Source organism: Cheilinus undulatus, linkage group 3 (genome assembly GCF_018320785.1).
Source record: "Cheilinus undulatus linkage group 3, ASM1832078v1, whole genome shotgun sequence".
Lineage (NCBI taxonomy): Eukaryota > Metazoa > Chordata > Actinopteri > Labriformes > Labridae > Cheilinus > Cheilinus undulatus.
This window is the reverse complement of record NC_054867.1, coordinates 22,086,093-22,109,984: the sequence shown is the minus strand read 5'-3', so window position 1 is coordinate 22,109,984 and position 23,892 is coordinate 22,086,093. Positions and strand designations below refer to the sequence as shown.

At 38.9% G+C, this 23,892-nt stretch overlaps 1 protein-coding gene across 2 annotated transcripts; it reads left to right on the top strand.

Moving 5' to 3' along the window:
• The first annotated feature begins 20 nt into the window (after positions 1-20).
• On the top strand, positions 21-23,137 carry stx18 (syntaxin 18). Of its 2 annotated transcripts, none has more exons than XM_041783173.1 (11): positions 21-239; positions 14,767-14,834; positions 17,528-17,643; positions 17,860-17,937; positions 18,041-18,107; positions 18,428-18,519; positions 20,330-20,421; positions 21,335-21,393; positions 21,780-21,849; positions 21,947-22,027; positions 22,123-23,137. In XM_041783173.1, the coding sequence occupies exons 1-11, from the start codon at positions 21-23 to the stop codon at positions 22,216-22,218; spliced, it is 1,038 nt and encodes a 345-aa protein (XP_041639107.1). In that variant the 3' UTR covers positions 22,219-23,137. The 2 variants fall into 2 exon arrangements, with proteins under 2 accessions (XP_041639107.1, XP_041639108.1); XM_041783174.1 differs by having other exon boundaries at positions 162-239; positions 14,767-15,155.
• The last annotated feature ends 755 nt before the right edge of the window (positions 23,138-23,892 follow it).

The window sequence follows — 23,892 nt, the reverse complement described above, 5'->3', positions numbered from 1 at the left end:
ATCCTCAGTGTCGCAGCTCGATGACGTCCTCACTTGGTGACGTGTCAGTTTGTTTACAGCGGTGCCTGAGCCGCAGCTGCACAGACATGGCTGTGGATATAACCCTGCTTTTCAAAGCCAGTGTTAAGACAGTGAAAACCAGGAACAAGGCGATAGGGATAGGCTTTGACTCTACAAAAGATGAAATTTTCAAAAGGAGCAGACCAAAAGGAGGCTTTTCCCCGAAGGCGAAAGAAGTGGTGAGTGTTTCCGCAAGCTAACTTTGGCTAGCTGTGCTAGCATCGACATAAAGTGACTGTGCATACTGTGACAGCTGAATGAATGCTGACTGTTTGAATGAACTATCACTCTTTATACACTATAAAAGCAGCGGTGAGCTTAGGAATGTATTTAGCACGTAAAGACACCCCTCTATGTCTAAAGTTGTCAAGTTGAAACCCAATACTTGGGTTTGGAACCGCGTGTGCCAGCTGGGCAAAGTTAGCAAGGCCTGTAACTTGAATACTGCATTAATTAAATAAGAGTTAAGCAATCAAAATAGTGTAAGACTGCGTTAATATTCTTCTAACTAACAGAAAGACTGTTGCAAAAAACACTGACAATATTGACAGTTTGATGCAAGTCATCTTATGAAACATTAAACTGTTAACACACCAATGAATTTATCCTGGCCATCAATCATATAGATCTAATATGACATCTGTGGCAGTGCTTTATTTTTAGAAACTAATTTGTTGTTGTTACATGTGTCAGCTCTGTTTGTTTATACTGTTCTGGTCTTATGAGGACAATATCCCAGCTGGATCCTAAATACTACAGTAATTTAGTCATTAGAGAGGACAAATAACTTAAGTTTCTTTGAAAAAAAACATCCATTGTCTGAGGGGATAAAAATGATGGAATAGTGATGATTCTGTTTTAATTTTGTTCTAATTTGTTATTTAGGGTGTTCTTGATGCTATCAAAATATAACTACTAGAAATCCAGTCTGGTGGTCTTTTGAGGACAGCAGTCAGATTTGTTTGACGTTTATATGAACAGAGGTGGGAAAAAATATGCAACTATTGTACTTAACTAAAAGTACAAGTACTCTGGTTACAGTTTAACTAAGTACAAGTATCAGTTTAAATCTACTCAAGTAAAAGTAAAAAGTAACTTATTTCACGTTTACTACGAGTACTGAGTAGTTAATGAAGAGTTGGAAAGTAAAAAAATAATCTTTCCTGATTGGCAACAACAATAAGAGAACTCAAGGCAACCTCTATAATAAAGTAAAATACACAGCAAAATTGCCAGCATTAATTAAACTCATATAGAGTTTCATTTAAGGATTTAAAAGTGTCTATATTGGTCCACAACACGTAAAGTTAGGCTATAATTTTTAAAGTGTTAGCCTAAATGAGGAAGGAAGAAAATGTTCTATGTGTCCTTTAGGAGCCCCTAAAGTCACAGATGGAACTCTAACTCAGTGGATAACTTCACTCATGGTGCAAATGTGTCTACAGTTAAAAACAATAACAATACAACGGGAAACATCTAAACACTAATAAAACACATCTAAACACTAGGGCTGGGTATTGCCACAGATTTCAATTCGATTTTTATTCACAAGGTCCCGATTCGATTCGATTTCCGATTTGATTCGATTCAGTTCAATATCGATTCATTGAGGGATATTTCAGCTACAGCACCTGTTTTGCTTGAATATGCAAGGGGTCTTAGAGATCTAATGGCAGAAATTATACTTTCAGTTGAATTATTAATAAGAAACCTTCTAACTAGGCCCAATATTTAAAATATTAAAGTTCACACCAAAAACTGACCCCAAACATGTTTCCTGAAAATACTTTTTATTGACCAACACATTTGACCAATCAACACAATAAAGTGCAACATAGACTTAAACATCAGTAATAAAAGATAGATCTTTGAAAAAAATGAATTGATATCGAAAAGTCAAACAAAAAAATCAATCTGAATCGGAAAATCGAATTGTTGAACCCAGCCCTACTAAACACTCTGACCAAGGGCATGATGGAGAACTCTGCCCAGAAATCCCCCCAGATTTGAAATCACAGCTGGCTGATCTTAGAACAACTGACTCTTAATGAGTTAAACTGCCACTGGTGGTAAAAGTACTGATTTCAAAATGTACTCAGAAAAGTACAAGTAGCCCCCCAAAAACACTACTCGATTAAAGCGCTTGGAGTAAATGTAGCTTGTTACTTTCCAGCTTTGATTTTGAAGGGACCATTTCACCATCATGGGTAGGACAAACTCTCATTTATACTCTATATTGTGTTTATAAGCACATTTTAAGAGCACCAATTCAAACCAGAACAATAATCATAGCAGACATTTTGCCTGAACTTTCCTTTTTAGAGGTGAATATGTCAGTTATTTACAACTCTTCAACAGAAAAACAAAAAATGTTGCTTTTGAGGGATGCATTTTTTTCCATTCCAAACATAGGACCTTTGCAAATAGTCATTACCGCCACAAAAACAACCTTTGTCTGTGTTTTTTGTCAAGCAGAAATCTCCAGTTTTTTAAAATTAAAGCCAATGCAGAAAAAACAATTCTGATCACAATGATAAATACCTTTCTGGGTATAAACTGCACAGGGAAGGAAGTTTTAGTTTGAAGGAGGTTATGATCATAATTAGAGGCATGGCTGATGAAAACTGCAAGCCACCAAAAATCTGATAATCAGGAGGCATAAGACCTGCCTTAGCTCCATGCCTGTCATGTAACTAGGTTGATCTGAAGTCAGTTTGAGACAGAGTATGGCACCTGCTGTGGATTCGACACAAAACACCCCTTCAGTTACCACATGGCTGACGCCACTCAGGTGATGTCCGATATTTTCTACTGTCTGTGGTTTTTCTACATTATTGTTTCAGTTAGGCTTAAGCTAAATGCTTTCTCTACAAAGTCACAAGGTTCGGGGAAGAGGGTTTAGATTACAGTCAAAAATGGGGAATGGTCTGAGATCAACACTCTTGTTGTTTTTGGTCAGTGATTAGTTGTATATAGTGTTGCTTGTTTGTATACCTTTATGTAAACAATAAAAACCAGTCAGTATGTTTTTTTACTTTGCTAGCTAGTTTGTTACAGCCCAGCTTACCTGTCACATTTCAGCAAAATGTGAGCATTACATTGCTGCGGCTGTTGATGTTTTGGTACTGTATTTTAATTTCTCATGAATATAAGAATGAAAGACACAAGAAACTTAACTCATTCCAGTCGACTTCTGCAGATAAATCACTTAGACAATAACATCTCATGTACAAAAAAAGAGAAATCCAGGCTACTGAAATTACATAGCTCTCTGAGAAATGCTTCTATTTTCTCTTGCACCTAGGTTAGACGACTGAAATGTTCAGACTCTGCCCAGTGTGGGAAGCTCAAAATAAATGACTGCTCTGCTTGAGAAGTGGAAAGACAAAAGCTAAGTTGTTTTAAAAAGGGGGAAAATCATCAAGCCAATTTCAACTTGCCAGACTCAGTGTATTTGAGCCCAGAATATTTTTTTGCCAAATGTCAGGTCTGAGTGCCACTTTTCCCAAAACATTGACAGAGCTGGATTCAGGGACTTGAACTGACCTGGAAAATTACCTGATGCGATTAAGACTTCAAGCTGCCAAACTAATTAGAACAGGCACTCAATCAACTATTGGTCAATTACACTGTCAGCAGTACAGAAACTGTGATTTTAGAACTGCTATTGAAAAGGCTAACTTTAGCATGTCCTGGGCTTTATTCAGATGTAAGAACTTTAACACAAATATACTGTCAAGAAAGGGTCATTTTGAGCCTCATTTGAAGCAAAACTGGCCTTAATTAGAAGAGGGCACTGTGAAAGATTTCCTGATTTTTGTTTTTCATTCATGTACGGACGCATCATGAATGCAGCAGAAGGATCTCTCGCTCCGTTCAATAATTGTTGCCTCGAGAGCCTGAAGTCCGTGGCCTGACATGTATATCTTGAACACAAACCTCTTCAAAGGCACCTTGAAGAACCATGTTACGTTTCCCTCGGGGAGTCGGGACTTTAAGTTGTACCTGATGTCTCCAACGATCAATGTGAGCCCAGTCCCAGCAGCTCCTCAACAACCAGGTTTTTGTTATGTTCTGTTACATTTATATTAGAAATGGTGGTTTAATAAAATCAGTGGTGCTGATTCAAAGAAACCTAAACCTATCCTGTGGTGCCTGCCCTCTGCTCTCCTCCCCCCCTACTGCTGTCTCCCTCTCTCTGCAGATGTAATCTCAAAGCATCTTGTTGAAGCAGCTTTTGTAGAAATTGAAATTGCAAGTTTGGAATGTCCTGACCGCTTACAGTAATGTCGCGGTTTTCGCCCACAACTCCACTCGCCATTCCTCTCTGTGCAGCATTTTTTTCATACGAGACCCCTCTTCACATGTATGATTCCATAAACATGCTGCAATAACATTTTCTTTCGGCTCTCGAACAATTTCTCAGGGAAAGCCGATCCTCCCAAGAGCCAGTGATTAAAGGTAGAAGATCAAAACAGAGAAAATATTAAATTAGGTCCCCAGTAACAATGTTGACGGCCGGCACCTAATGCACAACAGATGTGGGTGCCCTTCAAGACATGCCTAGCTCTCCAAGTTCCCACTGAAGCTCCACAAAAATAGAAAGGAAACATCAAAGATGACAAACACACAGTGGTCCTGTGAGGCTTTTTTCCTCCTTCACAAAGCGGCTCGATGAGAAAGGAAATCTAGCGTCTTTAGAAGCGATGCAGAAAAAGCAGCTTGATTGACTAATAAGAGGGTCAGTGTTTACAGGGTGGGGTGTGTTCTGGGGGAATCTTTTCCCTCTTAGGGGTCGGTTTGGGGCACTGTGATCTCCATTTCACCGCTCACCTCGTCTCTCTCCGCAGCATGCTGCCCTTCTCCAGTTTAAATGGAGGGGGTCACTTTAAAATTGGTAAATTGTGTGTAGAAAATAGTGCTCAGCTCCCCACTGTGCCTTTACTATTGGTATTCCAAAATTGGCTCCTTCTCACAGTGTTTTCTTAGAAACCCTGAAAAGTGTGGCCCTAAGCCAGCATTTAAAAGTACGCTGTGCTGTTTTTCCTTTGATAACTTTCACATGGAAATAGTGTGACCATATATTCTCATTTTAGTAACGATTGATCAAGTTTCACAGGCAAAAATGTTTTTAAAAAATGTGGGGCTATATCAGTTCAAATCTTATAAGACTTTGGCTTCAAAAGTTAATATTTTCCTGATGAAATAGACAGGGATATGTTAAACAAATAAAGGCATATTTGAAGGACAGCTTCATGATGCCACTGATGGCATATTTCAAGTAAAACTGCTATAGTGTTGCATTTAAAAAATACTGTTGTGCAGCCACTGCAGCAGATGGAGTACAGAGTTGACATTTATGAGTTGACATTAATGCCAACCACATAGGGAATAAAATGCACAACAGTGGCAATGTGCCTTTTTTATTTTAACAGGCTTTAACTCGGAAGTGAAATGCGTTGTCAAAGAAGTAGCAAAATTGGAAAACATTCACAAGTCCAGTAAATAATTCACATGAAAACCTGGAATGGGCAACCTGTCATTTTATACAGTATTAAAACTGCTGTATTGATAAAAATGAACAATTCTAACATCCTTCAGGCCTTTAAAGAGATTTTTCTTTTCAGTATCTTCTCTCAACCAGTCCCCACGTTGGCACACAGGTCAAAACCTGCTGGCACACAGCTGTCAAAGCCCAGGCTGCTCTCCTTCAGTACTCAGCCATAGGGAAGTGATTTGCAGGATCACTCTGAGATGAACACGCTGGTAAACGCTCTCTTTACCAGTCGGCCTAATCTCTGCAATGTTTTCCCACAAAAGCCGGGCAAATTGAATTCTGAGGTATTTGCTGTCAGGCCAGAGCACAATCTTGATTTTGTTTCACTGCGTGCAACAAAATGTCTTTGCATGATTCATGAAAATCAAAGAGGAAACTGTGGTGAAATACTGATTTGGTGATTTATGTCAACCCCTAAATCATGAGACAGGCAGCAGATACTCTGCAGGATGAATCATTTTAGCAGAACAAAAGTATCGCTGAGCTCGAGAGAACAGGTTTAACTTTAACATTCAAACATGAAACAGCTGCTGTGACAGTTTTTGAAGAATGTGTTGGGCTTTGTCATTAGACAGTTGTACTTACTGTGATTTACAGTCAGTGAAATGCTCCCGTACAGATGACAGCGGGCTGCATACTTCACCCTGACACTGAAAAGCAGAGTCTGAACCATGAAACTGCAGCAGATGTTTGTTCCTGTTCTCAGGCATCATGCTAAAAGGGAGCTCTGTTCCTTTTGTTCTACATTAACATGTTAGTCCAATCAGACACGGGGTATTTGTTCTGTATCGTCATTTCACATTTATATTGAATGCATCAAGTGAAACTGAGGCAGCTAATGTTGTTTAGCTAACAGTAAACATGTTGTTTATTTTCTGTTGTGGTCACCGTTCATGTAGAGCAGATGAAGGGGATTGTTTAAGATGAAGGTCAACAGAGAGGGATTGTTTTCAGACTCAAGCTCGGCTTGTCTGTTCCCTGCCTCTGAGCTGCAGACCTAACAAGGTTTGTGTCTGTGTTTTTAATGAGGCCTGAGCGCTACAAGATCATTACAATTTGTAATCTACAAAGCTAAAACGTCTGTTTCCAGGCCTACTCCATTTGTTTATAGTTATTTTTTTCATTCCTAAAGTTATATGGCTTTATTCATTCTTAAATTGTGTATTAGGTACTTATAAGACAGTTATTAGAGCATAGTGCCTCGGTTTTCTTCTTTCTGGATATAGCTTAACTTACAAATAAATAGAAGCAGCTTTGAAAAACAAACAGCTCATCATTTACCATTATAAACTAGCAGTTGTGAAATTGGTGCAAGTGTGAATTAAGGGCCAGACCACATAATATCACCAATGTTTCTCTGTTCACTTATGCAAATTTTCTCTTCAGTTGAAAGAAAGAACTGGTTGACTGTCATCAGTGTTGTTTTTCTGCTTTAATGTTCAATGTCAAAGTCTCTTAAAATGTAATTGGTTTAACGGTCCATAGTTATTGTATGCATTTTCTAATCACAGGCTTTATTGTCCCCATCAGTCCAGATTAAACTGGTGCTGTCTCCATGCAGCCACAGTGATGTAAAATAAGTCCACCACTGCTGCTTAGTCTCATTTCACTTTCAAACCTCACAGACAGTCCTTAAGTCAGAAGTCATCTACACCTTGTGTTCTCAAGTATTTCACTTTTTACTGTTCCCTTATTCAATTTCAATCCATGTCAAGTTCCTTTTTCCACAGTTAGTTCATGTCATAATCTTCAGTCTACCTAAAGTTTCTTGTTTAGCAGGTCCATATCCAAGCAGGAAGTCCATCACTCTTAGCTCAAGGCAGTACAACATTTCAAAATAATACAAAACAGTATAAGTTTAAAAAAAAATTTAGATTTCCTTTTAAACTTTAAACTTTTATAGCAATACCATAAGTAAAAGCTATTATTAGAAACTTTGATTTTAAGTTACTTCTGGCAACCCCATGAACAAAATGATCAATTTTTTTTACATATTGCTACAAACTGAAATTAAATGTAGGTTTTTTGTTTTTTTTGGGGGGGGGGGGGTTCCCTGATACTGATTCTGCGGCAGAGATGATAAGCATTCAAATACGAATACAGAGATAATCTATAATGTTCTGATGGTCTTGTGTAATTGCATAGGTCATGAAGAGACATCAGCATTACTCTCTTATTAAGAAGATAAAAAATAGTTCATAGCCTGAGTGTTCATGTGAATAAATCTCCATAGTGCACTTTTGAATTCAAAGCTTACAGCTCCCACTTTCACCTGTAATGGATAATTCAGTTCAATTTGGTTACAAATTGTTGAGAATAATAAAAGAACCCTGTCTAAGTACTTTCTTTTTCATTTGGAAAATAAAAAAAGTCTATTCAAATCGTAAATCAAGTTTGATGTGAAAAGATTTAGTTCTTATCCATATTGTCCAGCCCTAGGAATAGGCTAACTAAAGAAAATCTGAAATTTATCACTTGATATATAAACTTAAAACAAAAAGTAAGGCAATTTGTGTTTGGTACATTTTTTCTTTGTTGTAACAAATCTTCTTGGTAATAAATCTTATGCCATTGGAAAGCCTGTTTATTTCCCTTTTAAATGGTGCCACATTTGTAAGGATCATGCATTTGTGGGATGAGCAGCAGAGCTGAGTATGTGGGTTGCGCCCATGAAAAATGTGCCAAATCTTCTCTGCCAATGCCAAACAGCTGATTCTGACATTGACTCTTGTTTGGTGTTTGGTGGATTGGATGATTGAAGTTTGAAGAAACAAGACATATTGACAATTTAACATTTTATTTATTTAACAAACAGAAGCCTCAGTAGCGTGTGGAAGAACCATACACAGACACAACAGCTTGGCTCCTCCTCCTCATGCTGGTCACCAGCCTGGTCACACACTCCCATTCTTCAACCAGCATTTGTCGCAAGTCAGCCAACATGGTTGTGTTGGTCACTCTGGCATGAACAGCATGCCCAAGCTGATCCCACAAGTGTTCAATGGGGTTAAGTCAGGACTGCTGGCAGGCCATTCCATCCTCTCCACTCCCAAATTCTGGAGGTAGTCTCTGATAAACCCCGCTCTGTGGGGGCAAGTGTTGTCATCTTGGAGGATAGAGTTCTTGCTGACAGGGTGAGAAAACAGTATTCTTGGGGTGTTGTCTTCTTGGGACGCCCTGCCTCTGACATTCCCCGTTATACTGAATTTGGCCTTCAGTTTGGAGATGGTACTAGGGTTCACTCCAAACAATGCCACAACTTGGTTTTGCAGAACACCAGCTTGAAGTTGCCCAACCGACAGGCCCTATCCAGATCAGTCAAACGTGGCATGCCGATTCTTGAAGCAGACATCTACTGACCACTGTAGCAGGGCCCATGCTCACAGGTGCTGACAGCACCTGGGGGTACCAGAAGCTCAAAACAAGAGTCAATAGCAACAGCAAAATAAGCTGTTCAGCACTGGCAGAGATTTAGCACATTTTTCGTGGGCGCAACCCACATACTCAGCTCTGCTGTTCATCCCCCAAATGCATGATCCTTACAAATGTGGCATCATTTAAAAGGGTAATAAACAGGCTTTCTAACGGTATAAGATTTATTACCAAGAAGCATTGCTACAACAAAGAAATTATGTACCAAACACAAATTTCCTTACTTTTTGTTTTAAGTTTAGATTTACTTGAATGCACACATAGCTTACTTTACTTAATAAAAATTAAATTAATATTCTGTAAATAGACTTGACATTGCAGCTCTCTGTTAAACTTATCCATGCAGTGTGAAGGTATATCTGACACTGAAACGCATACATGCTGTAGGTTACTAAATCAGTCATTGCATAGGTCAGGGATGAGCATCTTTGATTTTATTCTCACTGCCACAGCGCCAAATTGTCACAAACTGTGAGATATTCTCAATTTTACCATTATGGTTACTTTTGATTTAACAAATGAAACATAGCTTTTATCATGCAGATGCAGAAATTAATGTTAATTGAATCAGCTTAACTCAGATATAAAGCCATTTAAACTGTTTTAATAATTCAATAAATATAATAGTTAATGGTTATTTTGGTATATTTTACTTGCATATATTTGTATTATACAAATGCAGTTATTATGCATATAAAAGATCTTTGCTGCAACCATTAAAACCAGTTATATCTCTAATTTCTTGCTCACTTGAACCACAAAGCAAAGATAATTATTGAAATGTTTCTACCTTTAATATTTTCATGGCAGATTTAAGGAGGGGGGGGCATGCAGGAAAGTAGCCACAGGCCAGCAGACCCGATCCCAGGCTGCCTGCATACATGGGGTGCCCCTTAAACCACAAGGCCATTTGCGCCTCTACAGAAAAGAAATAATAATTTAAAAAAGATATTGCAGGAGTCACACACGTCACTGTGTTCCATTCAGATCTGCTGGTGACAAGTCGCACATGCTCTTTAATATTCTCTCTGTCTTTATTTTATTTTTGAAGATGTTTATTTTATAATTGATTATTAAACTGTATTTAGATGCTCTAAAATGCTGCAGTGTAGTTTCAAATGGTAATTTGTCCAAAAACAGGAAGCAAATTTGGTCTCTTTTTTTAATTTATGTTAGATCTTAGCTTGTGATCGTCAAGGAACTTAAATAATCCACAGTACTTTGTTAAATTGCAGATAAAATATAGATGTTAGAGTGTTAGAGCACAATAGCACTCATACTGTTTCAGTCGTCTATCTAAGCACTGATGGGCATCAGTGTTTGTTTCTGTAAGCCAACATTTAGTATTCTTGCATGATCAAAAATGAAAAAACACGAGACGCTATTCATGAGCTGCTTATTCAATAATAAAACCTTGACCCATAATTCACAGAAGACGTCAAGGACTGTTCAGAAATAGACGTAAAAGTGTTTTTTAAAAGCTTTTTTGTTTGTTGTTGACAGTACTGAATGAAATGTTCTGACTGCAAATATCCAAAGACTAAACTTATTAGAGAATCCGAAATAAACATGATAATAGAATCAACATGCGGCGGAGTCTCCTTCGCTGAAGCATCCTCTCTGTATCAGAGCCCCATACCTAAACACAGGCCAGCGTGGCGTCAGTGTGGATCGCCCGGGGTCAGGACACACAGTCAGGGACTTAAATCAAAGCAGGGCAGTCATCATCAAATTCTGTCAGTTACCTGGATTTAACAAAACAAAGAGCCATCCAAGCTCTTTAGAAATCTGCTGGCTAAGCCCTTTTCTCTTTTCTTCCTCATAATAATCCCCCCTGATGGTTTGTTTGGGCTCAGCCTGGGCTGGAGGGGAGCAGGGGGGACGGAGAAAGTGAGGAGGTAAAGTGGGGGTCTTTGATGATGACGAGATTAGATGTAGCCCGGCAGACTGTCTCCTTCTGCCTTTTCGCTGCGAGCTCTGCCTCACACACACCTACAGACTGCACATATACACACATAATGCTACACACACATAGGTGTATACATACGCTGAGCTGCATGCACAAGGCCACCCCCTTCCTCATTGTTGAGGAATTACTTGCTCTTTAGGGTCTTAAGTTACAAGAGCAATTGATCCCACTGACCCCCTGCAAACCCTCGAGGTTGTGCTGGGAATCTGAGCTCCAATGTATACACACAGGAGACAGCTCAACCCCCAGAGCAGCACTCTTGACACTCCCCAACACCCACACAACACACACACCTCTTCATTTATGCATGCTTGTTTGCTGTGGATGTAGCGCTGCCTGCTGGTGAGAAAGGTGCAGCACCAACTCTGCAGGAAAACAGTTTGTACATAAATAAAAGGCTGCAGCCAAGCACTAATTGCGAGCAGAAAATATAATTTAAACTGAAAGATAAATTAGTCATGCCACATGAGAGGTTATATTTTCCACTTTGTGAGCTGCCATAACACTGAAATGTGCTTCATGGTGGTTTGTGCTGCTATATAGTTCAATTTTACCAGCAGATCTGAGATAGTGGAGTCAAAGGCTTGAAAAGATCACATCATGACAATCAGCCACATCTAAAACACTGAGTGTCAGGGATAGCCTACTTTTTAACTTCTTCCAACACAGAGATAAATATTTACAGAGGGATTCAACAGAACACTTTGAGAGTAGGTATTTAAAACATTTTCAAAGATTATTTTTCTGAGAAGAGACAGAAAATGTAAAAAAAAGAAAGGGGATGGTACGGACTAAAACTGTCACAGAGAAAAGCCAGACCCACATCCAGTGTATTGAGAACTTTAAGAGCTATAAATATGAAATATCAGCTCCACTGACTAAGCTGCAGCAGCCCATACTAAGATTATGTCTTATTGGGTAAAGTTATTGTTTGAAATGTTATCAGATAATTAAAAAAAAAAAAAAAACAGGTTTCAAGGACTGTGTCATAAATGTCCTATTTTTCCCTGAACAGTTTTTATAAACATAACTTTTAAAGGAGGAAATCAATCAAATGAAGAGGCACATCCCTTGCTAGGGGCTGGATCCAAAATGAAGTAGCATAAAGAAGCATGGTGATCCACAAACTTTATGTTAAAAGATTTATTAAGCAACAAGTGACATTTAGAGCCATCATGCTCTTCTTCAAACGTTCAAATGTATTTTTTGAGTTGCCATCTTTAATATGACACACACATGAGCAACACAGCTGAACTCCACCATTTATATTTTTTGTAATGTTACGGGCATGTCACTCATCTACATGTAAAGGGCTCCTATCTTTGAAGCCTGACTTACCAATGGATCTGAACAAAACACTTGCTTTTTGCTTTTTTTTTTTGGTCTAACATTTAAGAAAAAAAAATGAAAAAAGCAAAGCTTTCTCACTGCATGAGGATGTGTTACCCATGGATGGAAGTCTGAGTGCACGGATGATACACCATTTGAAATAGAGATGCACAATATTATCAGCGTGGCATCAGCAGATATGACCATTTCTGTCCATATTTAAAACTAGTACTGTAAATACTAGTCAGTGTTGGTGTTAAACTGTATGCACAAACAAGTTTGTGAAGTTTTAGTCAAAATCAACAGACCTACTTCAGCTGGAGTCTTATTTTTGTTCATCCTCAGTCCTTAAACTCTGGAGCAGAAGCTCTCAACTGATCCCGCCATAGGAGCCACCACCACCTCTGTGATGGGAAATGGCAACCCTAATTTCCCAGATTTTTCAACCACTAAACTTAATTTTATGAAAAATGTAGCATTTTGGACCTTAGATGGAACAAATTGTTACACTGAACAAAGACTTGACAAAACTTTGGAAGGACATGCACACAAGCATTTTATTTTACTTTGTTTTGCCATTGTAACGTTCACTTTGTTTTTTGTTTTTTTTTTGAAGGTCTTAAGCAATTAAAACATTTTCATAGCCAAACCGACTTTCTTTAAGATACTTATGTCCAAGATAACAGAATAAAAAAGTCAAGATGTCAAGGAAATAACAAGAATTTTCTCAGAGTAAAATGTATGAATGCACATCCGCCTTGGAATTCCTTGATATTTTGCTATATATTTTCTATTGTGACACTGAGAACAGCCCTGTGACCCACTTTTGGGTCCGACCCACCAGTTGAGAACCACAGCTCTAGAGTGTGATTTTTTAAGACCTAAAGTTTCTTTATTCGTTCATCTTTAAACTTTTAAGTGTGTTTTAAGGACCGATGTTCTAGGTCTGAACCATAATTATATATTGGTATCAATATCAAGACCACTTAGATAAATTTGTAAGTATAAGCACATCAGCAATAGTGTGCATCACAAATTTGAGGCTGTCATTTAGCTATGAGCTACCTGCAGATCAAATGGTGCAAATTTACTGGTCAATATAATGAGGAAAAAAACACCCTCTATTTCTCTCCCATCACAAAGTCTTCTTTCCAACCTGCACAGTCTCCCAGAGCATAAAAAAGTAGTTTGTTTTATGGTTGTAGTTTTGGGAAGTCTTATCAGTCCTCCAGGAGCTCTCTTTAAAGCTCCCTCAGTGACTGAGACTCGACAACATGGACAATATTTAGAAAGACTTAAAACCATAAAGAAAGGTTCTTTTCTCCCATAAACCCCCTCTAAGCTCAACAGCTCTGAACAACAATTAACTCTTGACCTCTAATAATTGTATTATTACAGGGGTCGGCTTGCTTTAACAACCCTTGCAGTGAGTTTAGCTTCCCATAGCAGCGTCAGACGTTTTGGAATAGCCCTTTAAACCAAAAAAGGAGCTTTTGGTTTCAAACAAATCACTCTGCTCCGTTTGTCTTGACACCTTCTCTCTGCTTTGAAAAACTTTTCATTTTTCAGGAGTCAGCTGAAATGAAATAGCACCTCGGGCCGCTGTGACACTGAGACTGAATGTTTAGAGACATTATTAGACGGCTGGTGCCTGGTTACCCCTCACAGACAGGGCAATTTGATAATTGAGGTTGTTAGAGTGAGAAAGCTAGAGCCAAAGACAGCGTGGTTTTGCTATCAAAATAATCTCCCACGCTCTGAGGTCACTGTCACAGTCACACTCATTGTGTCATTTTTCAATCCTCAGCTTGTCTCACTTCTGTCTTCTCCTGGATCTCACAGAGCTTGCTGTATTCACACCTACTCTCACCCTGCCAGCACAGCTCTGAGCACAGGGTAGCAATTTGTTTTTTTCTTTATATTTGACCGAATTACACGAGCAAATATTGGATTTAACAGAGTTTCCTCTAGTTTCCCTTTGCACACTCACATGGGCATTTTCTTTGAGATAAATAGCAACACATCATGAATTAGAGCTTATTAGAGATGGCTCTGTCAGTGCCCTGTCTGCAGACGCTCATGGTTTTTATTTATGAGAGCTGTTTGACGAGGAAATTGCATGTTTGTTTTTTGTATTTCCGTGACTTGATGAATTGTCAAAAGCAAATATTGAGCATTCACGGAGATAGACAGACACTGGTCGCCTGTCACATCCAATAAATACAAAATTATACATTTGCTCTGGCTCTGGCTAAAAGTCGTCTGGAGAAAATAGTTTCCTGGTACACGTTTAAAAAAACCTCTCATTAAGCCGTGTTGACATGGTCGACATATTTAAAGGAGCAACTGAGGCATAGCATTTCAAGAGACTCATTGACATGCAGTCAAGTAATGCTTCTTCTCTCTTTTTCCTTGGCAGATCACAAACATCACCAAGCTCAAAGACTTTCTGCTACAACACAGGAAAGATTATGTGAGCGCCGGAAGGTAAGCCTCTCCAAACAGTGGCAGTAATCCTCCGTAGTCAACAAAAAGCAGACGCGAAACCCTTCAAGGCTGCAGGGTAGAGACAACACTTTGATTCTGACAAAACTCACAGAAGGACATGAGTCAGGGCTTCTTCAACGTCCACTCGGATACGTCTGCAGTATGTGCTGCAGGGCCTGTGTACTGGCACGGGGTCAGCAGCGAGTAGGGTGGTCCGCAGCGGCAGGCTCCAGTCTAATTGTCTGGAATAATTGAGCTGCAACCAAGTGAAGAACAAATCACGCCCTGGGACTAATCCAGGCCTTCCTCCCACTGTGTTTGGTAGGTGTGGGTGTGTGGAGCAGCCTGTTGTTGATAAAGTCTCAACAGAACACATTAACATTACGATGTAGGTAGGTGGAGCACAGGCGTATTTAGTGGTGGGAAAATCCATCAAGAGGCTATCAGGGATTTGAGTGCAAGTCTCCAGCAGTTCCTGTCTTCTAGTTTTCTTATCAGCCTTCTCCTTCCAGCCAAAGAAAGATTTTAACCAGTAAGGACACTTTAAAGGGACAATCTGCAGAAATGACACACCAAAATGTAGAAATTAATTTAAAAATGACTGCTCCTATGAAATTTATTTTGTTTTCTGCATACCTATGTTACCTCAAATGTTTACAGCTGTTTTAAAAGCCAAAGAAAGCCTCATTTTTATAGTTCTAACATGATGTGTCAACCAGTACAGAGCAGCCATGAAAGGCATGGAATTAAATTTGTGGAAACAGGATGTTACATGAAAGAAGTGGGAACTGGCGCTGAGAGCTGCCATTCTGTTGCTGTATCTCATTCATGTTTTGGACCACGATTGTTCTCTCCTAGCGGCTGCACATTCCTCATAATGTTTAACTCCAACCCCTGACCCCGCCACATGACATTTCCAAGTCAAGTAGAAACATGTTGCTCATGTCTGTTTACTTCTGCGGCTCACTTTTTGTTTGTTTTTTTTCAGTTGAGGAGTCTTTCTACCAGAAGTTGAAGTTCGTAAGGCCATTTACCAAACAATAGGGCTGCACAGTTTTAGCCAGAGTGTTTCTCACATTTATTTTGATCAAAACTAAAACCATGATTATCCATCACAGCTATTCATTAATTCTACAGACCATTTTGTATTTTTTGAGTTTATTTTAGAGGTGTCCAGATTAATTGAGTTGATTGCGATTACTCAAGGTCAATAATTAGTGCACTTATTTTAGACTGTCCACCGAGGTCAGCACTACACATGGGTCTGTATGTCACTGAGTGACTGACTGACTGCTTAACTAAGTGAGTGACTGTACTTTCAGAGCCATACAGTTATGGTTATGTCAGTGTTTGATGGAGCATATAGGACCTCCACTACAGCTAACCCTTGCCCCCATGACTATCACAAAGTAATGCTGAAGCAGGTAGACAGAAGAACGAATACATCTTTCCCATCATGAGAAGCTTTTAGTGTTGTTTTGATTCTGTATTTCATACAGAAACATGGTCCAGGTGTAGTAAAACTGACGCTATGCAACAGCTACATCCGAGGTAATCACCGCACAGAGGCAGCCAGTGGAAACGGCTTTGAATAGAACTAAACCCTGGCTGTCGCTAGCGCCTTGTTGTCCTCAACTGACAGTGATTGTTTTGAACAATGTCTGGCACCAAGGTTGTGGATTGGAGCTTAATTTTAAGATTTACCTGATGATAGACATGGAGTCTGGCAAATCCATTTGCTTTGAAAGGATAACAGAGCAGGGCGTCAATGGAGGTCCACTACGCTCTATCAACCGCCATTAGATGCCGCAACTCCTCCATTAACGCAACTCTGTACGGCTCTGAAAGTAATGACACTCACTCAGTTACCCACTCAGTCACTTAGTGACATACCGGCCTTATGTATAGGGCTTACCACAGTGGTTAGCCAAAAATTAGTGCACTAATTATGGACCTTAATTAATTTGAGCATTCATGTCACTAAACCATAAGGCTCCTTTGAGGTCCTTCTGGTTTGGGTTGATATTGACCCACCTTGTGAACAAAGCAGTATGTCCTATCTCTTTGCTCCTGTTCAAATCAAGTGTGAATTTTATCATTTTATGATACCAAAATATTATATGGCTTTCTTTTAACAGTAAAATTTAACACTCACACTGATTTTTTTGTGTCAATTTTACAGCTGTTGAGCTGATCTAAAAGGGCAGTACTATTCATGTCAGTCTGTGTTAAAATCAGTTCATTGAGGCACAAACTTTGGAACTTGATTCAAGATGCTCAAGTTCCTTCAAAACCCCATTTTGTCAACTGAAATTCACTTTGTCATGGACACCAGAAGTGGAGCGTTGATGTCCACTAGAGGGAGCCACAGCTACACATCTGTTAATAATAAAGTCCTGCTGAATGTTTGAGCCATTATCATGTCAATGTCTGTTTCCTTTTTCTCCTTATATTTTTGAGTTTCCTCACATTGTCAGTTTTGCCACAAAGGACAGAGGGCCCAGATGAATCTGGAAGGCTCAGCTCTATGTAATCCCTAGTAGTATACATGTGTTGAGCACATAAAGTGTAAAATGTATGAAGGAACATCTCAGCAACTATCAATATACAGGGCTCTTGTGATAATTATTGCACTTTGTTTAAACTTCAACTAAAATGTTAGCACAATAACTGTGAATGGTTTTGTGTTTCAGTCTCATCTCATCAGATCTTACTCGTATGACAGACAACGAGCGAGACCAGATTGACCAGGATGCTCAGATCTTCATGAGGACATGTTCTGAGGCTATCAAGCAGCTACGCAGTGAAGGTGTCTGTCTGTTTTTCTCTTAAAGCAAACCTAGAAAAGCTTTCAGGCACTACTAGATTTGTTCTTGCATTATGCAGGATACATTTAGGATGCCATTCTGAAACTTTAATGTTTAAACCCAGCTTTGAACTGTGCTGACTTCATAGCATTAAGATGGAACTTAGAGGAATTTGATTTGTGTGTACCATTTGTCTTTTAATGAGTGAATATTTACAGCAGAGAAGCAGGTGACATCACTACAGGTGAAGGAGCACAGGGGAGCTGTGCTGGACCTCATAGAAATGTACCTGAAAGGTGAGATTATGCAGCTAATAGCCGTTCATGCAGCACACACCTTATTTCTTGTCCCCGTCAGAAGACTGGCATGGTAATGTCGTGTGTTTTGATTGTTCTACAGGAGTGTGTAAGCTGTACTCAGAGCAGAGAGCAATAAGAGTCAAGAGGATGGTGGACAAGAAGAGACTGTGAGTGTCTGCAGGATTAACCTTCACTTCCTCCACAAAACTGGAGCATGTTCACACTGCAAGCTTTAATGTCCTACTTTTCATATGACTTTTTGATATAAGACTCCTGTACTCACTTCAGGTGGTCCACATATACGTATCTGATTTGAAAAGATCTGATCCCATGTGACATAATTTGACATTTTTAAAAAAAGTCTCAGGTGTAGAAAGGCAAATCAGGTCACTTTGGCCTGCGGTGTGAATGCAACTTTAGTCTCACCCCAGAACAATATAATTTTAGAGACTTTTTATTCAACAGATATTATGCTTCATGGTTTCAGGTCCAGACTGGCACCAGAGCACCACAGTCGGGTGGAAAAAACACCAGAGGTGGAACCTACAGAGGAGAAGATAGTCAAGGAGGAAAGTTCTGGTAAGTAAGTGTGTAAGAGATACAGGCATCCCTGGGACTACGTGTTCTTTTGCAGTCTTTTTCAAATGGTGGGACAAGTCTAGGTGTGCCATTGGAATCTGAACAACCATAAGTAATCACTACAACTGTTGAACAAATTTAAGCTCTGTAACATGTTTTTATAGATGATTTTGTATGCCTGTGGATTTTGGCTTGATCTCAGGTGTGCCATGGCCCAAAAGAGGTTGAAAACCACTGTTCTTGTGTATTTAGTAGGGCTACCAGAATAAACACATTAATCACAGTGAGATTAGGCCCTAAATTAATGCATTAAATGTTTCATATCACATTAATCGTGTGCTATTTGTGTACCATTGCTAAGATACCACAGAGCAGTGTTACTTAACCCTAATCAACAGAAGAGCGTAACTGTTAAAAAATAAGTTAGATAATCATGAAATTCTGAGATGAGATGCTTCAGATGAGTGAGATATTTATAAAAAAATAGTGAAAATAATGCATTTTATAACTATAAATCATTACTGAATACCAGTATTAGGTAACTGAAAAAATCTGTTCCTTCACAGAACTGCTCATTTAGATCTCAACCTGCACAAATATCCACTTATTGACAGTCATTGTCATGAAACATTGAATCCTTAAAGTCAAAATTTTAAAGAACATCTCTTTACATTTATTTGATTCCCAGATAATAAAACTGCTATGAATTACTTCACACTGTCAATGCAAACTAAAAAAAAGCAAAAAAAATGAATTTTAACATGTAATTAAAGTTGTGATTTTTGCATTTGTTCATCAAAATTTTGCAATACTCATACATTTACCAAGTAATCTTATGACCGCATTAGCTCTTCTGTGCCTTAAAGTGGCTATTTGCTGTCATTCTGACAGTCAACAATGGATTATTAAAATGTTAAACATTACTTATTTTCCAGAATACCTTTGATGAAAATCATGTTTTATACTCATGGTTATGCAGTCTGAACTGCATAGAGGATTAATGGTGTTCTTATAGCCTCTGTATTATCCATTTTACATTGAATAACATTTACACTGAATACAAAAAAACTCCTTCCCCTTCTGTATGTGTCTAAAGGCAGTGGAAAGCATTTTTTGCAGTCAAATTTGAAACCTTTTATTTGAATACTGTGATTAATAGAGAGTGGTGAGTATAGAAGACAAAAAGTTGTATTTCTGCAACCTAATGCAATCTTAGAACTCAGGTTAATGATTTTTTCAGAACTTTTTAAATGTCATTTTTATTGAATTTTTTATGGCAACCTAAGAACAGAGCACAAAACAAAACCTATAGAGGTGACATCTAGAAAACAAAAGTCCTGAAGCTGAGTAGCTCATGCTTAAATGTGTGCGAAGGGAACGTGTTTCTCCACAAGGATAGTCACCATAAAAAAGAGCTCATGATAGGTAAGTCTGTAGCAGCACATTAGCTTTGCTGTTTTGTTGTTTTACAACTGAACCACTCAGACAACAATAACATGTAAGAAGGCCCTTGTCTCTCTCATCTTCATTTGATGAGTCTTTTTTAATATGCACCACTCAGTGCTCAAACAAGATGGGAGATGAGTAATATCTGATGATAATGTGGCCTTAACATTGTGGCCACTCCCTGCTTCATTATTTCAAGAATATTCCCTCTTCATCCAAACAAAAACCAAACTGGATTATATTTTTACTTTCAAAATGAAAATCTGCTGTCAAATGAGTGGTACAGGTGAGGAAAGAGAAAGGTAGAATAGTATTTTTGGAGTTGCATGAAGACATTTTATGTTGTCTGTTTCCTCTTCTGTAGAGAAGAGTTTATCGGAGGTCATGGACAACCCAGTCAACCTGTGGGAGGAAGGCCGAGTAGAGGACGAGCTTTCTCCTGAGGAGATCCAGATGGTGTTGCATCATCATTCAATTTTCATTTCATGTTTTTAGTGTAGATTTGTATGGTGCATGTGCTTTGTGAACATACAGCCACACTTGGACACCTGAATGCATAGAAGCAAGTATAAAAGCCACAGGAGACATGAACCAGGTCAGCCTCTTTAAGATGAGACTGGCCAGAGTGCTAGCATGGAAGGTAGCATACTGCTGGATGACTTCCTAAACTCTCTGTGCTTTTCAGTAGTTTATCTCACTGCTGTAAATGTCTCAGGAGCAAAACTTGGCTGCAGAGGGGGAAAGAGGTACTCTATCACCTTGATGTCCTACATTGTTGTTGTGCTCAATGTCACAGCAGTTTTGTGCAGTCAAGCTATGACAACATGTTTGCATTAAGGAGGTACTATCAAAGTATGCACTACAGTGGAAAACTAAGTGGCTGGTACCAAAACTGAGTAGGGTTGAGGCAAGTTAAGCTGGTATCATATATGAAAAAGTACTAAATGTGTGTGATAGAACTTTCAGATAGCATTCATTTGCCCCAGATACTACATCATTTAGCCTGGTTTCTGTGCACTCTGGTCACTCTCTCCTTGAAGGGGGCATGCTAACCAACTACTCTCCTGAGGCTAATACACTTACCATTGATTTGTACCTCATAAAATTTCTCTTCTGAAAAATAACCACAAACTATCCCTTTAAGGGAAGATCATTATTTTTGTAGATCACCAAACAACAGAAAAATTTTTTTTTAAATACTAAATAAGACCCATATGGTCAAGTTAAATCTAACAAAGCAACACAATTAAATCAATCATTCTTTCTACTTTCATGTCTGCATATCCAGATGTTTAGTAACACTGTTAAAAACATCTCGCAGTGACGTAACCATTACTGACGGGCATCCTTTATTTTTGTTTGTGTTTAGTTTGAACAGGAGAACCAGAGGCTGGTGAGTGAGATGAACAGCCTGGTGGATGAGGTCAGGTGAGTCACACTGAATCTCTCTCTCTCTTTTTATTAAAACTGTGGCGTTCCTGCTTTTACCAGGGATGCTACTGATATAATTTCATTCACAGGGAATCAGTGGTGAGAAAATGAAATTTATCTTTAGAGAACCTGTTAAATCCAGGGACATTCTACTGTGAAAGCATTAACACAATGCTGAATCCTGGCAGTAAAATACTTAAATGTCAGGAAATGCCAGGTGAGGAAAGACAATAATTATGTAAAAAACCATCCTGTGCACTTGGAGGCTGAAAAACAAGTTAGTGATATGCTTTTAACAGATGTGAAAATTACAAAGCATCAGGGGTGTTGTTTTGATGTCTTTTTCATGGGATATTTAATGATTTCCTTCCTGTGCCCGGCAGGCAAATTGAAGGTAAAGTAGTAGAGATCTCTCGACTACAGGAGATATTTGCTGAGAAAGTCCTGCAACAGGTGAGAGGATTACCCTCTATTTTGTCCCCCTGGTTGCCTAAATGTCCAGAGTCTGAAGAAACTCTTGAACTAATTCTCTTTCTCACTTTCATGGCAGGAAACGGAGATAGACAATATTCATCAGCTAGTGGTCGGGGCTACAGAAAATGTCAAAGAAGGCAACGAGGATATACGAGAGGTAACACACCTCTACTGCATGTTTAACTTTACTTCTTTTGGTTGATGTGAATAAATCTGATCAGTAAAATGTTTTCTTTTTTCCTCTGTCATAAGGCAATCAAAAACAACGCTGGCTTCCGGGTTTGGATCCTGTTCTTTCTTGTCATGTGCTCTTTCTCCCTTCTCTTCCTGGACTGGTACGACAGCTAACACAGCTAGCAGCATGGACTTTATACAACAGGAATGTTTGACTCCGGCACATAAAGAAGCAAAGGACAATACTAAGACTGAGAGTACACCATACAAAGACACAAAGGTGTTCCTCATGACAATCCTGCATTCAAGTGGAAACTGGCTGGTCGTTCTTTCCCTGATGCTTACTGTCTGTCTTCAGAGTTTGAAGCACTTCTGTAAAGGCAAGCTTTGTATTGAGCAGAGTCCACTTTAAATGTGTGTATGTTGGGTTGTCTGTCTTCCTGTACCACTTAAAGCAGTGAATTATACTTGTGTAACAGACAGAAAACAACAAAAATAGCTTCTGTTGATCCTTTTTGAAATTACCCAGAGGAAAAACTTCTCTGCAGACTGACATTTCATTTCATCAACTTTCTTACTATTAAATTAGATTGTTATACTTTGGCCCTAAGTGATATTCAGCTCACTTCACTGTGGAAATACTGAGTTTTTTTTTTGTTATTGCTTTTGCAGCCGAACCATTAATTTTGCATGAATTAAAGGGGACATATTTTGCTCTTTTAAGAGAAGTTTATATTGGTCTCAGACATCCCCAAAACATGCCTGTGAAGTTTTGTGATGTAAAAACACTTGTACAGGATTTTTGCATGTCTAAAAACCTCTCTGTTTCAACCCCTCTCAGAACGAGCCTTTCTGTGTCATTAAATGGTAATTAGCTTTCTGACTCCGCCCCTGACCACACCCCTATCAGGAAATAGATGTGGCACTCCTGATGACACACTGAGATATCCAGCATTTCAGCTGTCAGAAGAGAGGAAGATCAGGAGAGGAGTGTGGACCTTTCTTCTAAGTGGGGAGGGCCAACCCAACCTGGGGGTGGGTGCTTATTCCCCATGTGACATCATGAGGGTAAAATCTTAGAACAGCTTGTTTCAGCACACATTTTCTGATAGGTGGAGAAAGAGAGGGTGGAAGGGAATGGATTTTTCTGGTATTTGAGGGAACTGGGGACAGGCCAGGGGCACATATTTTTGTTAGCAAAGCCTGAAAAAGTGTATTTTGCATAATATGTCCCCTTTAAAACATAACTGTACTGACACACCACTCACTCTAGTAAAAATAAACAATTCTTTTCATTTCTGGATCATTTTCTTTACATTGATGCATTTGTTAGCACCGCTGCTTCAGAAGAATAAAGTATGATATAGATGTGTTACTGGTACAAAAACATGCAAAATTGTAGACAAATTTAAGAATGTGTGAAGTTATTAAATGCTGAAAAGTCTGTTTCCTCCCGAAGAGCTAAAATACACAGATCTTTAAATACACTTAATGAACAGTTGGTTGTTTACAGCTCACTTTTGCTACTCTTTTTTTTGGTGCTGGATATTCCACAGCCAACTTTAAGCGGTACTATCTGAAAGTGGAAGTGTTTCAGAACAACGGCAACTCTGCTATCAATAGAAAACCATGTTAATTCACAGGGTGGGGTCAACGACTGCTACAGCGTAATTGCTGCCAATGCACTGCTGATTCCATAACTGAAGAGTTCTGAACTTTCACTGGCATTAATGTAAGCACAAAAATGCAGTGGGAGCTTCATGGAGTAGGTTTCCATGGCAAAGCAGCTGCATCCAAGCCTCACATCACAAAGTCCAATTCCTAGCGCAGGATGGAGTGGTGTTGCCC